This window comes from Panthera leo, chromosome D2, assembly GCF_018350215.1.
Source record: "Panthera leo isolate Ple1 chromosome D2, P.leo_Ple1_pat1.1, whole genome shotgun sequence".
NCBI lineage: Eukaryota > Metazoa > Chordata > Mammalia > Carnivora > Felidae > Panthera > Panthera leo.
In genome coordinates, this window is record NC_056689.1 from 55,109,892 (window position 1) to 55,122,060 (window position 12,169).

The 12,169-nt window shown below is 45.4% G+C and overlaps 1 protein-coding gene across 1 annotated transcript; it reads right to left on the reverse strand.

Moving 5' to 3' along the window:
* Nucleotides 1–11,888, reverse strand: OPALIN (oligodendrocytic myelin paranodal and inner loop protein). The gene is made up of 7 exons (XM_042908340.1): nucleotides 11,716–11,888; nucleotides 9,012–9,047; nucleotides 5,971–6,132; nucleotides 5,193–5,228; nucleotides 4,029–4,148; nucleotides 2,606–2,662; nucleotides 1–221 (listed from the first exon to the last, which is right to left on the reverse strand). Exons 3-7 carry the CDS (start codon nucleotides 5,983–5,985, stop codon nucleotides 45–47), a joined length of 405 nt encoding a protein of 134 aa, XP_042764274.1. The 5' UTR covers nucleotides 5,986–6,132; nucleotides 9,012–9,047; nucleotides 11,716–11,888; the 3' UTR covers nucleotides 1–44.
* Nucleotides 11,889–12,169: the final 281 nt, after the last annotated feature.

Below are 12,169 nucleotides of genomic sequence, written 5' to 3' on the forward strand. Positions count from 1 at the left end.
TCAGCTCTGTTCCAGCTCCATATCTTCTCCTTGACTGAAATGCGTCATTCCAGACTCAGTCTGGGCATAAGCCACCACAATCCCCTTCTTCTCTCCGTTTCAACAGTAGGACGGTAAGTGTCATGCATGGGTTCCTCACTTCCTGCTACAGTCCTCACATATATGTGGGCTTCTTCTGCTCCCGTAATATTCTTCTCATGTGTGGGTGACCTCCTAGGATTCTTGAGAAAACAAACAGGTTTTCAAAAATAGAGCAAAGAAAGATCTCTGCTTCTGGCCAAACAGCAACCAGATTTACCCTCCCGCCTGAACAACCAGAAGTCCAAAAAAACATTTAAAACAAGTTTTCAAGACGCTGGACATCAGGCAAGAAAGGATGTGATCCTTGAGAGACAGAAAACAAATGAGGAGAGGCCTATAATTGCCAAGCTTAGTGCCTTGGCAGGTTTTTTTCTGGCCACTCCACTCTCTTTTGTTTCATGTTAGCATGGTGTTTCTTTTTCATTCCTTTCACCTTTAATTTATTAGTGTCTTTATATTTAAATTGAGTTTTTGCAGGCAGTATTTGGTTGGATCTTGTTTTTATATTCAATCTGATGTAAGTTTTGATTTTTATATCTCTGTCTTTTAATTGGGATATTTAGACTATTTACATTTTTAAAAATATTTTGCAGATCTTTTTTTTTTAGAGAGAGAGAGAGAGGAAGAGAGCGTAAGCAGGGGAGAGGGGTAGAGGGAGGGAGGGAGAGAGGGGGGCGGCAGAGACTCTCAAGCAGGCTCCATGCTCAGTGTAGAGCCTAATGAAGGGCTTGATCTCAAGACCCTGGGATCATGACCCAGGACAAAATCAAGAGTCAACCAACTGAGCCACCCAGGTGTCCCTATACCATTTACATTTAATGAACTCACTGATGTGGTTGAGTTTAAATGTACCATCTTCCTATTTGTTTTCTCTTCATTCTGTCCATTCATTGCTATTTAAAATTTTTTCCCTGCCTTCTTCCATACAGGTTTTAGTAGCCTTTTATTGAGTTCCCTGTAAGAAAATCTGTTGGGATTTGTATTGGAATCCATATTTATCTATAGATTGATTTGAGGTTGTTTGACATCTTTACCTCTTGAGTCTTTCTATCCAGAAGCGTGGTATGTAACTCCCATTATTTAGGTCCTATTTAATATCTTTTACTGAAGTTTTATTATTCCCCATAAAGGGGTTCCAGTTTTTGTTAGATTTATTCCTTAGCAGTGTACATATTTTTAATACCTCTACAAAATGGCATTTTTAAAAATTACTTTTTCCATTGGTTGTTAATGATTTTTAGAAATGCAAATTGCTTTTGTATATTGATCTCATATCCAGGCAACTTGTTAAAGTCTTTCCTTAATTCTAATAATTTATCTGTAGATACTTTGGCTTTTCTATGTAGATAATCATATCATCTGGAAATAATGACATTCTGTTTCTTCTTTTCCAGTCTTACAATTTCTACTTCTTTTTCTTCTTTATTCTATCTTTTTTAGTATTTATTGAGGTATAATTGACAAACAAAATTGTAAGATGTTTAAGGAGTATGATGTAATTATTTGATATATGTACACATTGTGAAAGAATCTCCCCCTCTCAAGTTAATTTCTACTTCTTTTTTTTTTTAATGTTTATTCATTTTTGAAAGACAGAGAGAGAGCACAAGCCGGGGTGAGGCAAGAGAAAGGGGGACACAGAATCTGAAGCAGGCTCCAGGCTCCAAGCTGTCAGCACCAGAGCCCGATGTGGGCTCGAACTCATGAACCACGAGATCACGACCTGAGCCGAAGTCAGACGCTCAACCGACTGAGCCACCCAGGCGCCCCTCTACTTCTTTTTCTTATCCTACTGCATTGACTAGGACCTAAAGTACAGTACTGGATAGAATTCAGTATTGAATAGATCATCCTTGTTTTGTTTCCAATCTTAAAGAGAATTCATTAATATTTTACCTTTAGATCCGTTTGCTGTAAATTTGTAAAAAGATGTCTTCTTTCAGGTTAAGGAAGCTCCTATGCTAGTTTCAGTTTGCTAAGAGTTCACATCACAAATGGCTGTTTAATTTATTTGGACTGTCTTCTGTTGAGATGGTCACACAATTTTTCTCTTTTAATTTGTCAGTGAAATAAATAATATTGATTTCCTTTTTTTTAAGTTTATTTATTTGTTTTGAGAGAGTGTGTGAGCATGAGTGGGGGAGGGGCTAAGAGACCGATGGAGAGAGAGAGAGAGAGAGAGAGAGAGAGAATCCCACGCAGGCTCCTTGCTGTCAGCCCAGTGCCTGACGCAGGGCTCGATGTCACAAACTGTGAGATCATGACCTGAGCTGAGATCAAGAGTCAGACACCTAACTAAGCCACCCAGGTGTCCCTAAATTGGCTTTCTAATATTCAATCAACCCTGAATTCCTGTCCAGCCAATAAACACACAGTGAGAACCTCCTTTGTGCCTGAGCTTCCCTGGGCCACCTCTTTTCCACACGTGCTCACACGGTACTTCTCCTGTACGTGGACGGCTTAAAAACCCTTAGCTTGCTTATTGTATCAATGATCTACAGTGATTTTAAACAAGAGTTCTTACCTCAGCAATCTTGGGATTGTCATAGATTTCTGAAATTTCACATGGCCTCTCACTTTCCTAAGTTGGTAAAAATACATTTAAAAGGAAAGAATAAATGAAGGATCCCAGCATTCGCCCATGACCATGATTAAAACCAATGGTTCTTAAACCTGCACGCACATAAGAATCATCAGAAAGCTTTAAAAACAAAACAAAGTAAGCAAACAGATAATAACCACCCCCTCAAAAATTCCATAAATGAGAAATATCATTGTAAGTTACTTCGAAAAGAATCCCAGGTTGAGAGTGGGGAGAAGTGGGTGGGAGCAGAGGTCAAACAAGATTGGCCACGTTTTGATAATTGAGTTCATTATACCATTCTCTTTACCTTAGTATATATTTAAAATTCTCCATGCCGTAGCTCTATTGTCCAGAGGTGCTAATTTAATTGGTTTTGGTGATTGGTATTTTTGTAGCCTCCTAGATGATTTTAAAGTGCATTGGAGAAGCTATGATTTAAATATTAACAACACCACCAACAACCATAATATGTCTTAATATGTTTAAAGTTTACAGCTTGTCAACACATCTTTACAACCATAATCCTAGTCCATCTTGACAACTTTGCCTACCTCTTAAAATAGGGAAGGCAGTTTTTCTGACCCCTATTTTGGAGTAGAGCGAACCAAGGCACAGAAAATGTGGAAGCTCTTGTTCAGGATCATATAACTCATAAAGTGGCAGAGCCCGGGGTAGAGCCTCGATTGTCTATCTCACGTTAACGTTTATTAATATGAGAACAACCAGGACTGTTCATAAATAGAGGACGGAATTAGAACCCAGAGTCCACACGACACCGTTGTATTATAACCACAGAAGCTTCTTGGATAGTGGTCTGGGGGGGCCTTTGAATTCTGAGCACGGTCTCCAGAGCAATCCGGCATTTGGAGGGGTGGAGTTGGTAGATTCCCTTGTGACTGATGTGTGCTCAGATGTACAAAAAGGGCAAAGGGCAACAGAGCCCCATGCCTGTGGACATGTCCTCACCATAGACATGTCGGCACCTGTTCACCTCCTATCTTTCCTGAGATTATTTCCACTCTCTTTATGAAGCCCGTGCCCTTTAGTTTCTCGACTTTAGAGAACACACCCACGGTACAGACGTGTGTTTGCCATGGCAACACACGTCCCTCTCCACTGCCACTTTTTGCCACCCCAGATACTATCCTTGTTGCCACAGATTTCCTGAAGCGAAGGTTGTGTGACACATCAGCTCTGCCTGGAGTGTACTATCTTCAGTCTGCGATAGAAATGGAGGGACAGGAACGTTCACCATCGTGTCCCCAGAAAACAGATTTGGATTCTGACACCCTCAGCCCAAAGCCAGTTCACTGAAATACTGATTCCTGCTACTACATCTAGAACCAAAGAAGCTGCTGATCACCTCGGCGGACTCCTTGCTGCTGCTTCTTCGGCGAATCAGTATAAACAGTAAAGCCACCAGCAGGGCTGTGGCCACCAGGGACGGGATGCCGGCTGCTAACCCAAGAGAAGGCCCACAGTCCTGGCAAAAGAGAGAAGGGCAGAGTCAGTTCCTCCAAGAATAAAGGGAAAGTTCCGTTGATTAAAAATAAAACAAAGCAACCCCCCACATGGCCTCTAAGTGTCATATACTAAATCAATGGATAATAAAATACTGTGAAAAAGTGTTTGCAACATCCATGACAAATGACTCGTGGACTTAATTTACACAGTTTAAACCAATGGAAAAAGGGTGATAATCAGGTAGGAAAATGGGCAAAGGATATGAACAGGCCATTCCTATGAACAGAGGTACAGATGTCTCATCAACATAGCAAAAGCTGAGAAACAATTCAAAACAGCTATTAGATACTATTTTAACCTATCAATTTGGCAAAAAGTGAAAAGTTATATTCCACATCATTCGGACGTGAATTTTTAAATCCATTTACAGTATATGCATTAAGCAATTAATTTTCAAATGTCCATTTTGCTTCAATCTGAGTGGAAACAGCCATAAGTTTCCACTTATTGTATACACATAAGTTTTCAGATTTATAGATTATCTGGAAATATCAAAGATGATCTGCAGAATCCCTATAAACGCTCAGCTCTCATATATAACATACATACAGGAAACTATATAAATCATAAATATATAGCTGGATGGCTTTTCGCATGATGATCTCACACAGGTAACCAGCACCCAGATGAAAACACAAAACACTGCCGGAAGCCCTGAAGCCGCCCATACTCCCAGCATGTGTAACCACTATCCTGAAATCCATCACCATATGTTAGTTTTGCCTCTGTTTGCCCACATCATCTAGATGCACATGAAACGTATGTACTCTTTCGTGTCCAGCTTTTCCCGCTTAACACTTCGTGAAATCTGTCTGTGACTTTTGCATGCTCTCCTTCATTTTTAAGCTGAGTTGGTCACAAGGATAATTGTTGAGCCGCCTTCTGTGCTTCGTGACGTATCGAACTTTAATCTTTAAAACAAAGGTAGGAAATGGCTGGAACATTATTATTTCCTTCTTATAAGTGACCAAACCAAGGCTCCATAATTTAGGGATATACTTACTGCTTCTTTCCCACCTGTAACAACTGGGGAGGAAGTCTGCGTGAAAAAAGAACACACATCTTAAAGAAACGAAATCTGCACATCATACAAGAGAGTCCATCAAAGGTTAAGCGATCATGCCTAAAGTTTACCCCTTTGCTAAACTTTCTATTGAAAATAACATATGGCAATAACTGCCAAATAGAACCTTTCTTGGTTGCTTTCTAGGTAAGAAGGAATGAAATTTGGCTATAAGGAGAGAGAATTCAGAAATTCTGGTGGTGTCTTTCTTATTCACCCTGTGGATGTGCAATATAGCGTTTTACAACTCAAAAAAGCTTTCTTCTGTCCCTAGCCCCCACAGCCTTTCCATCAGGCTTTGGACCACTTGTGCCCATTGCTAGAAAGGAAACAAATATTAATACTGGTGGACGCAAGTTTCTTTAAGGAAGCCTTACCTGTTTTCAAATATGCAACAAAGCAAATAGCTTTGGGGGATAGCTGAAGTTGTGAATCTCTGTGAATACATGTGACCAGTTCATAGCTCCACTCAAGTGGGGGAACCAGATTTCATCCATTTATGAGATATTTCAGGTGAGAGTCTTGCCCAGATCAAGAACTCTCAAGGGACAGAGTTCCACGTTAGCCACTAACCGGCGTAAACTACACTAAGTTGTGCCCTGTGAGGTTAAAAGCATACGTCCCTGGCTCACACGTGTCCAGAGTTAAATGGTGATTTCTCAACTCATGCGAAGGGGCCTCATTTCTTCATCTTCAAAATAAGGATGTTAGTACCTACCTCTAGGGCTGTCATGAGGGTCCAGTGAGCACCAGAAGTGTATGCTTTTGTCTTTCACTTGAACTTGGCAAAGTTCTGGTCAGACCTGTTATTTACTTCATCATCAACCTCAGTGAGCACGCTGGAGTCCCTGGGGCCTGGGCTTTTACTTACTGTCTCCATCTTGCAGAAAATGAAATAGATCTTAGAGAAGTGATGGGTCTTTTCCAAGGTTCCAGGGGTAACTATAAATCGAATCTCACTTGGGTGTGTGAATTCCAAGCCCAGGTCTCTTTCTCAAAGAGCTCCCATCAGAGGGGGGGATTTATACTTAAATGGTTACACTTGTACCTAAACACAGACTCCGCCCCCGCCCCGACCCTCAGTACCACTTTAATGCTGCTGTCTGCCAAAAGTGTTCTGTTTCTCAGAGTGGTGGAAGAGTCCAATATTGTTTCAGGTAAGATGTTCTGTCTTTAGATTTTAGAAATTCACTTGGGCTGGCTTTGGCAAAAAGAAAAAAAAAGAGTTACCTCTAAAGATGCCGGGATGCCGCGTGGAGCCAAAGGCCAGCGGGCATCTGGCTTCTCTGGGGACTGGAGCCATCCCTTGTGGGATCTCTCCATCTCTCCTGGGCATCCTAACCTTTCACATGCACTCCTCTCTGCCTGTTTGCTTCCTTCTTTCTGTCTCCAGATGGGTTTTTCTGCTCTGCTAATTGTGCCCGCTAACAATTAGGGAGAACTTACTAAGTGCCTGTTCAAGTACTTCTCCTGTATTGGCTCATTTATTCTTCACAACAGCTCATGAAGAAGGACAATAATGACTCCCGGTTTACAGATGAGAGGAGTGACGCACAGAGAAGTGAAGCCACTTGTGTGAGGTCACACAGCCCTAAGTGGTGGGTGCCAGGTGCTCTGGCTCCAGGGTCCATGCCCTTAACCGCGGTGCTACACTGCCTTCCATGACCAAATGCAGCACCCCAACCCAGTGTTTGTACTTGACCTTCCAGTACTGTTCAGCAGAGACCGACTTGCGTGTGTGCCCTGTTCCAAACACCCTGCAGACAGGCTCTGATGAGCCAGGTGTACCTCTCCCCTACCTCCCGGGGCACCGGCACTCCGGGTCATTCACACCACAAGGGGGGAGCTCATGCAGGAGAATATAACTGCTGGGTAGGATGACCAACCACCTGGAGAACTTGCCCAGGATGTAGGACATCCGTGCTGAAACCAGACAGCCCCAGACTAACCGGGATGGTCGTTTGCCCTACATAGGAGGAAGGGACAGTCCTCAGAGAAATGGGCTACTAACAAAGAAAATACTACAAAAGGTGACGACTAGCATCATAAAGGCATCCGCCCTACCCCCCACTCACCACCGCTGCCCCGAGCAATGGCCTCTTGCTTCTCTGAGTTACCTTCATAGGCTAAGCCAAGCCAGGATTAGACAGAACCTGGGGTCTCTATACACCTGCTGATTTCTCTGGGGGAAAAAGCAGCTGGGGGAATGGTCCAGCGGTGATCACATTACAAGGTTTTGACAGGTGAAGAAGGAATAGGGACGTTTGTGTGAGGACAACAGGCAGAGGCTGAAGCAGGGAGCAGAGCAAGTCAGGCCTCTGCCAGGAGGGCAGGGTGGGTGCCCGGGGAGGTGAGGTACAGAGATCCAGGGCGGCCGGGAGCGGGCACCAGAAGGCAGGCCGTGAGTCACAAGGTGGCACCTTTCCACTGCTTTCCGGGCTGTGCCCCTAAGTTACAGTAAAAACGAACACTGGCCGGGGCACCTGGATGGCTCAGTAGGTTACGCGACCAACTTCAGCTCAGGTCACGGTCTCACAGTTCATGAGTTCAAGCCCCAGGTGGGGCTCTGTGCTGACAGCTCGGAGCCCGGAGCCTGCTTTGAACTGTCTACCCCTCTCTCTGCCCCTCCCTCGCTCGTGCTCTGTCTCTCTCTCTCAAAAATAAATAAACATTAAAAAAAATTTTTTTTAAAATGAACCCTGGCTTAGGCATCCTCCAATCAGGTAAATGCAGTTTATTCTCTTTGAATCACCATGTAACTTACCAGAAAAGTTTGGCACAGCTAAACCCACTAAAAATCTGGGCCGGGAAAGTGCCTAGCTCCATCATGGCAGCACCACTGGTCAGAAAACAACCCTGGCTGCGTTATCGCCACACAACAGGAGGACAGAAGACAGAAGAGCGGCTATGGGCTGAGACTCTACGCCATCATCAACCGACAATCTCCGTTTGACTTGCAACTACAGGCCAGACTCGAGAGCCATAAACTGTTCATTCTTGTCGCCCCAACAATGCCCCTTCTAGAACATACACTAAGGAAAGGCAGACAAGGATTTAGCTATAACAACTTTTATGACAAAATTATTCCTAATTGTGGTTAACCGATTAAAGAGATAATTCACTTGAAGGAATACCATGTGACTATCCTCAGTTACGGTTATAAAGGCTGATGGAAAATTTTTATCACAGAATCTGTATAAAATCAAGCGTGGTACAGAGACAACAAAAGTCAAAACATACGTAAAGTCAAACAGGACTAGAAGGAGAAGCACCAAGGTTTTCCGCTGATGGGAATTTAGGTGTTTTGATTTTTTTTCTATTTTCCTTTTAAAATGTTTATTTAGGGGTGCCCGGGTGGCTCAGTCGGTTGAGCTTCCAATTTCTGATTTGAGCTCAGGCCATGATCCCAGAGTCATGGGATCGAGCCCTGCATCAGGCTCTGTGCTGAGTGTGGAGCCTGCTTAATATTCTCTGTCTCTCTCTGTCTCTCTCTCTCTCTGTTTCTCTCTCTCTCTCTCTCTCTCTGTCTTTCTCTGCCCCTCTCTCCTGCTCACACTCTCTCTCTCTAAAAAAAAAGTATTTATAATTTTTATAATTGAAAACATTTGTCTCAGTGCCCCCCCCCCCAACTATTCATAAGTCCTTTGACAACCGGCCACTTATCCCCTGGCGTGAGCTCTGTGTGATGTGCTCTGCCCCCCTCCCCACCCCCAGTCAGATGTGCTGACTTGCCTGGTGCCCGGGGCCCGCTGCACTTACCGTGTTGGTCGGCAGTGTGAAGTTCAGTGAGAAACTCTGGAGGAGAGAAGGAAATATTAAGGCTCCAGGAATGGTCAGTCAGGCTCCAGACCCCCTACCAACTGTCACTCACCTTGGTGGGTCACAAGAAAACTTACTAATTCCACAGGCTCAGTCACCTCCCAATTTCTGCTCCCAATCTCCGTCTCCAAAGACAGAAAGGGAGCAGAGGAGGCTGGGATCGGGAGTTCCTCCCTCAATATCAAGTCAACCTCGACCCCCTCTCCCCTCCTCAGATCCCCAGCCAAGGTCAGATTAAGGGGCCAGCCAGTGATTGGCTGAGGAGTCCCAACCCAGAGGGCAGCAAAGACAGTACTAAAAATTCAGCAAAGTGCTAAAAGTTGTTTTTCCCCAGAACTCCTTTTAGGGAGGGAATTGTGTGCGTTTTTATTTTTTTACTTGAGAGAGAGAGAGAGAGCAGGGGAAAGGGGCAGAGGGAGAGAGAGAGAATCTCAAGCAGGCTCCATGCCCAGCCCAAAGCCCAAGGTGGGGCTTGATCCCAAGACCCTGGGATCATGACCTGAGCTGAAATCAAGAGTCAGATGCTCAACTGACTGAGCCACCCAGGCGCCCCAAGGGAATTGCATGAGTTTAAAAGCATTTGGTACTTTCTGTTGGGGGTAGGAAGTAAGACCCACAAGGGTCATGCTCCAACAAGAACACCTGCTCCTTAACCCCATTCCCAGGAGGCAGAACCTGAGAAAGACAAGGCTTTAGTTTGTGCTGGGTCTCAGGCACAGGTTGCGGGCTGAAGTGTAGCTACTCAGGACAACAGAGGAGAGGGTAAACCCTCTGCACGCCCCCTCACTCAGCACCCAGCCTCACCTCTCCCCCAAATGTGGAGCCATACTGAAAGACTGTGAGCTCACTGAGGCGCCAAGTCGTGAGCCTGCCCAGAGCCTCCAGCGGCTGCTTCCTCCTCCCTCTCCCCATGCTCTGTCACCGCAGCTTGGGCTAGCCAATGCCACTCTTTCAGGCTGCTCTTTACCGAGACCAAGATAGACACTCTTCTGGGACAATGTTAGAGCAAGGGGAATATCTGGGCCACCTTAGGTCGGGGTCTTCTTGCTCAAGGCTCCTAACCACTGCCCTTCAGGCCAACACCAACCAAGCCCAGAGATGCGGCAAGGACTCTCGGTGGTCACGGTATTGAACACAGCTGCCCAGAGCCTTATCTCATCAGTGAATACTGGGTACTGATGTCAGCAGGCCCAAGACAAAGCTTCCTTTGGGGGGAAGCAAAAGGGGGGGCAGCAAGTGGGCCATTGCATGTGCTGTTTATCAATATCTGGATGACGAAGATTTTGGCCAATTCCAGAAAGACATTCATATTTTGTAGAGACACAGTACGGTGCCCTCGTGGAAAGAAAAACATCACATACATTTGGGGTGGGGGGGGGGAGAATCTGACACAGTACCCTTCAGAGAGGCAGCTGGGTGGGCTGAGGCTTGGAGTCTCCTGATCTGGATTCCAGTCCAGACTCAGCCACTTAGTAACTGTGTGACCTTGGAAAAGTGACTCAGACTCTCTGGTCTCCACTTCCTCCCAGCAACTCTATTCTCCCAGGCTCAGTTTTTGCATCCTTAAAAGAGGGATAATGTTAACTCGCCCTGCCCATCTCGCAGGATAAGCCCAAAGGAAACAACATCTGTAACTGCTCCTTCCAAACTGTAAAATACTCTAGGTGTGTAGGGGTGGGGGGAGTCACGCGGTGTCACGTTCTTTAAGGCCTGGCCAGCATGGAGCAGGGCACAGGGAAGCCACTTGGGAAGTTCCTACTGGATGGAATTGCATGCATAGATTAGCAACATTCCAAGTACAGGGATTTGCCACAATACACTTATTGCTGGTCTAAGCACCATACAATATTTTCAGATGAAGGCACATTAGGAGCTCACTGGTCAAGTGTCACTCATTATGAGTTTGCCATTTGTGAGGGGAAGGAGGGAGAGACAGGATATACTCACTGTTATTGAGGGGACACTGTGTGTCAGACACCGCATGCATAAGTGCCCCATAAGGGGAAGGCCGTCGTCCCTACATGGTGAGTGTGGGGACCGAGACCAAGATAGGTTGCTGGCAAGTGGTCTGGGTCTGGTTAGATCACAGATCTTCCTAACTCCAAAGCCAGAATTCATCTCCTTCTAATAACCTCTTTAATAAAGGAGCCACAGAAGCCTCTTCTAACTTAGCAAACTTCTTTTGATTGAGTCACGCCCAAATATGTGTCACAAGTCAGTAAGAAAATCAGAACACTTCCAATGCAACTCGCCAGTATCTATGTTGCAGATAACGGAAGGCGGACTGAGCAAGTGAGAAGGGTGGGGATCACACCCCCTGCTTCAACTGGGAAATAAATTTAGCTGAAACATGTGCTTTGCGCCCTTGTTGTGTGTGTGTGTGTGTGTGTGTTTGGGGGGGAGGGTTTAAAGACAAAATGTTAATATTAAAATGAAAGATGAGATCAGCAAATATTAGAGGAGAATTGATTTAATGATTAGTATTTTGCTTATAGGAAAATAATAAAACACCAAGTCCCTTGAAGTCACAGCACCTAGAGTAGAGTCACGTTTGCAGTATGAGATATGAGCTTTAAATGCCTGGGAGTTGTTTTTTATAGTGAGGAAGGAAGGCAGGGTGAGAAAAGATGCTAGCCTTACTCACCATTTCTGACAGCCTCCCAAGAACCTTCTCCAGACGCCGCCCTCGGCAAGCTCCTTTCTTGCTGGTGTTACTGGCTTGTGTCTCACATCTGTAGAGCACCCAGCTGGGAGGGCAAGGGTGACACAAGGGGTGTGGCCCCGTGAGAGCTCTGGCCAAGCCTTGTATGGCCAGGGGAGTAGCCGAGTCCTCCGCCCACCCGTCGGGGAGATGGCGTCCTGCTTCATGGTCACCGTGTATGGCCCGGGTCAGCCTCCCTCCTTGTTTTCATTTTCTCTCTTACTTTCCAGGCTCGTTCCTCAGCAAAGAACCCACGGCTGGCTTGAGAGCTTGGTGGCTTCTGCGGCCAGTGGCTCTTTATAAACAATGGGTTACACAGGCCGAGGCTGGCCGCACCCTCCCCTGCTGCAGGCTTCGGTGTTGACCGCTGTCCCGGCAATGATGGGGTCAGCACCCC

Bases quoted from the DNA above. Each gene is read 5' to 3' on its own strand.
- OPALIN (XM_042908340.1), bottom strand. The intron at 2,663-4,028 runs GTGATCAGCAGC...TTACCAACTTAG, and splicing joins GCAGCAAGGAGTCCGCCGAG to GAAAGTGAGAGGCCATGTGA. The intron at 222-2,605 runs GTAAGAACTCTT...TGTTTTCTCAAG, and splicing joins ACAATCCCAAGATTGCTGAG to AATCCTAGGAGGTCACCCAC.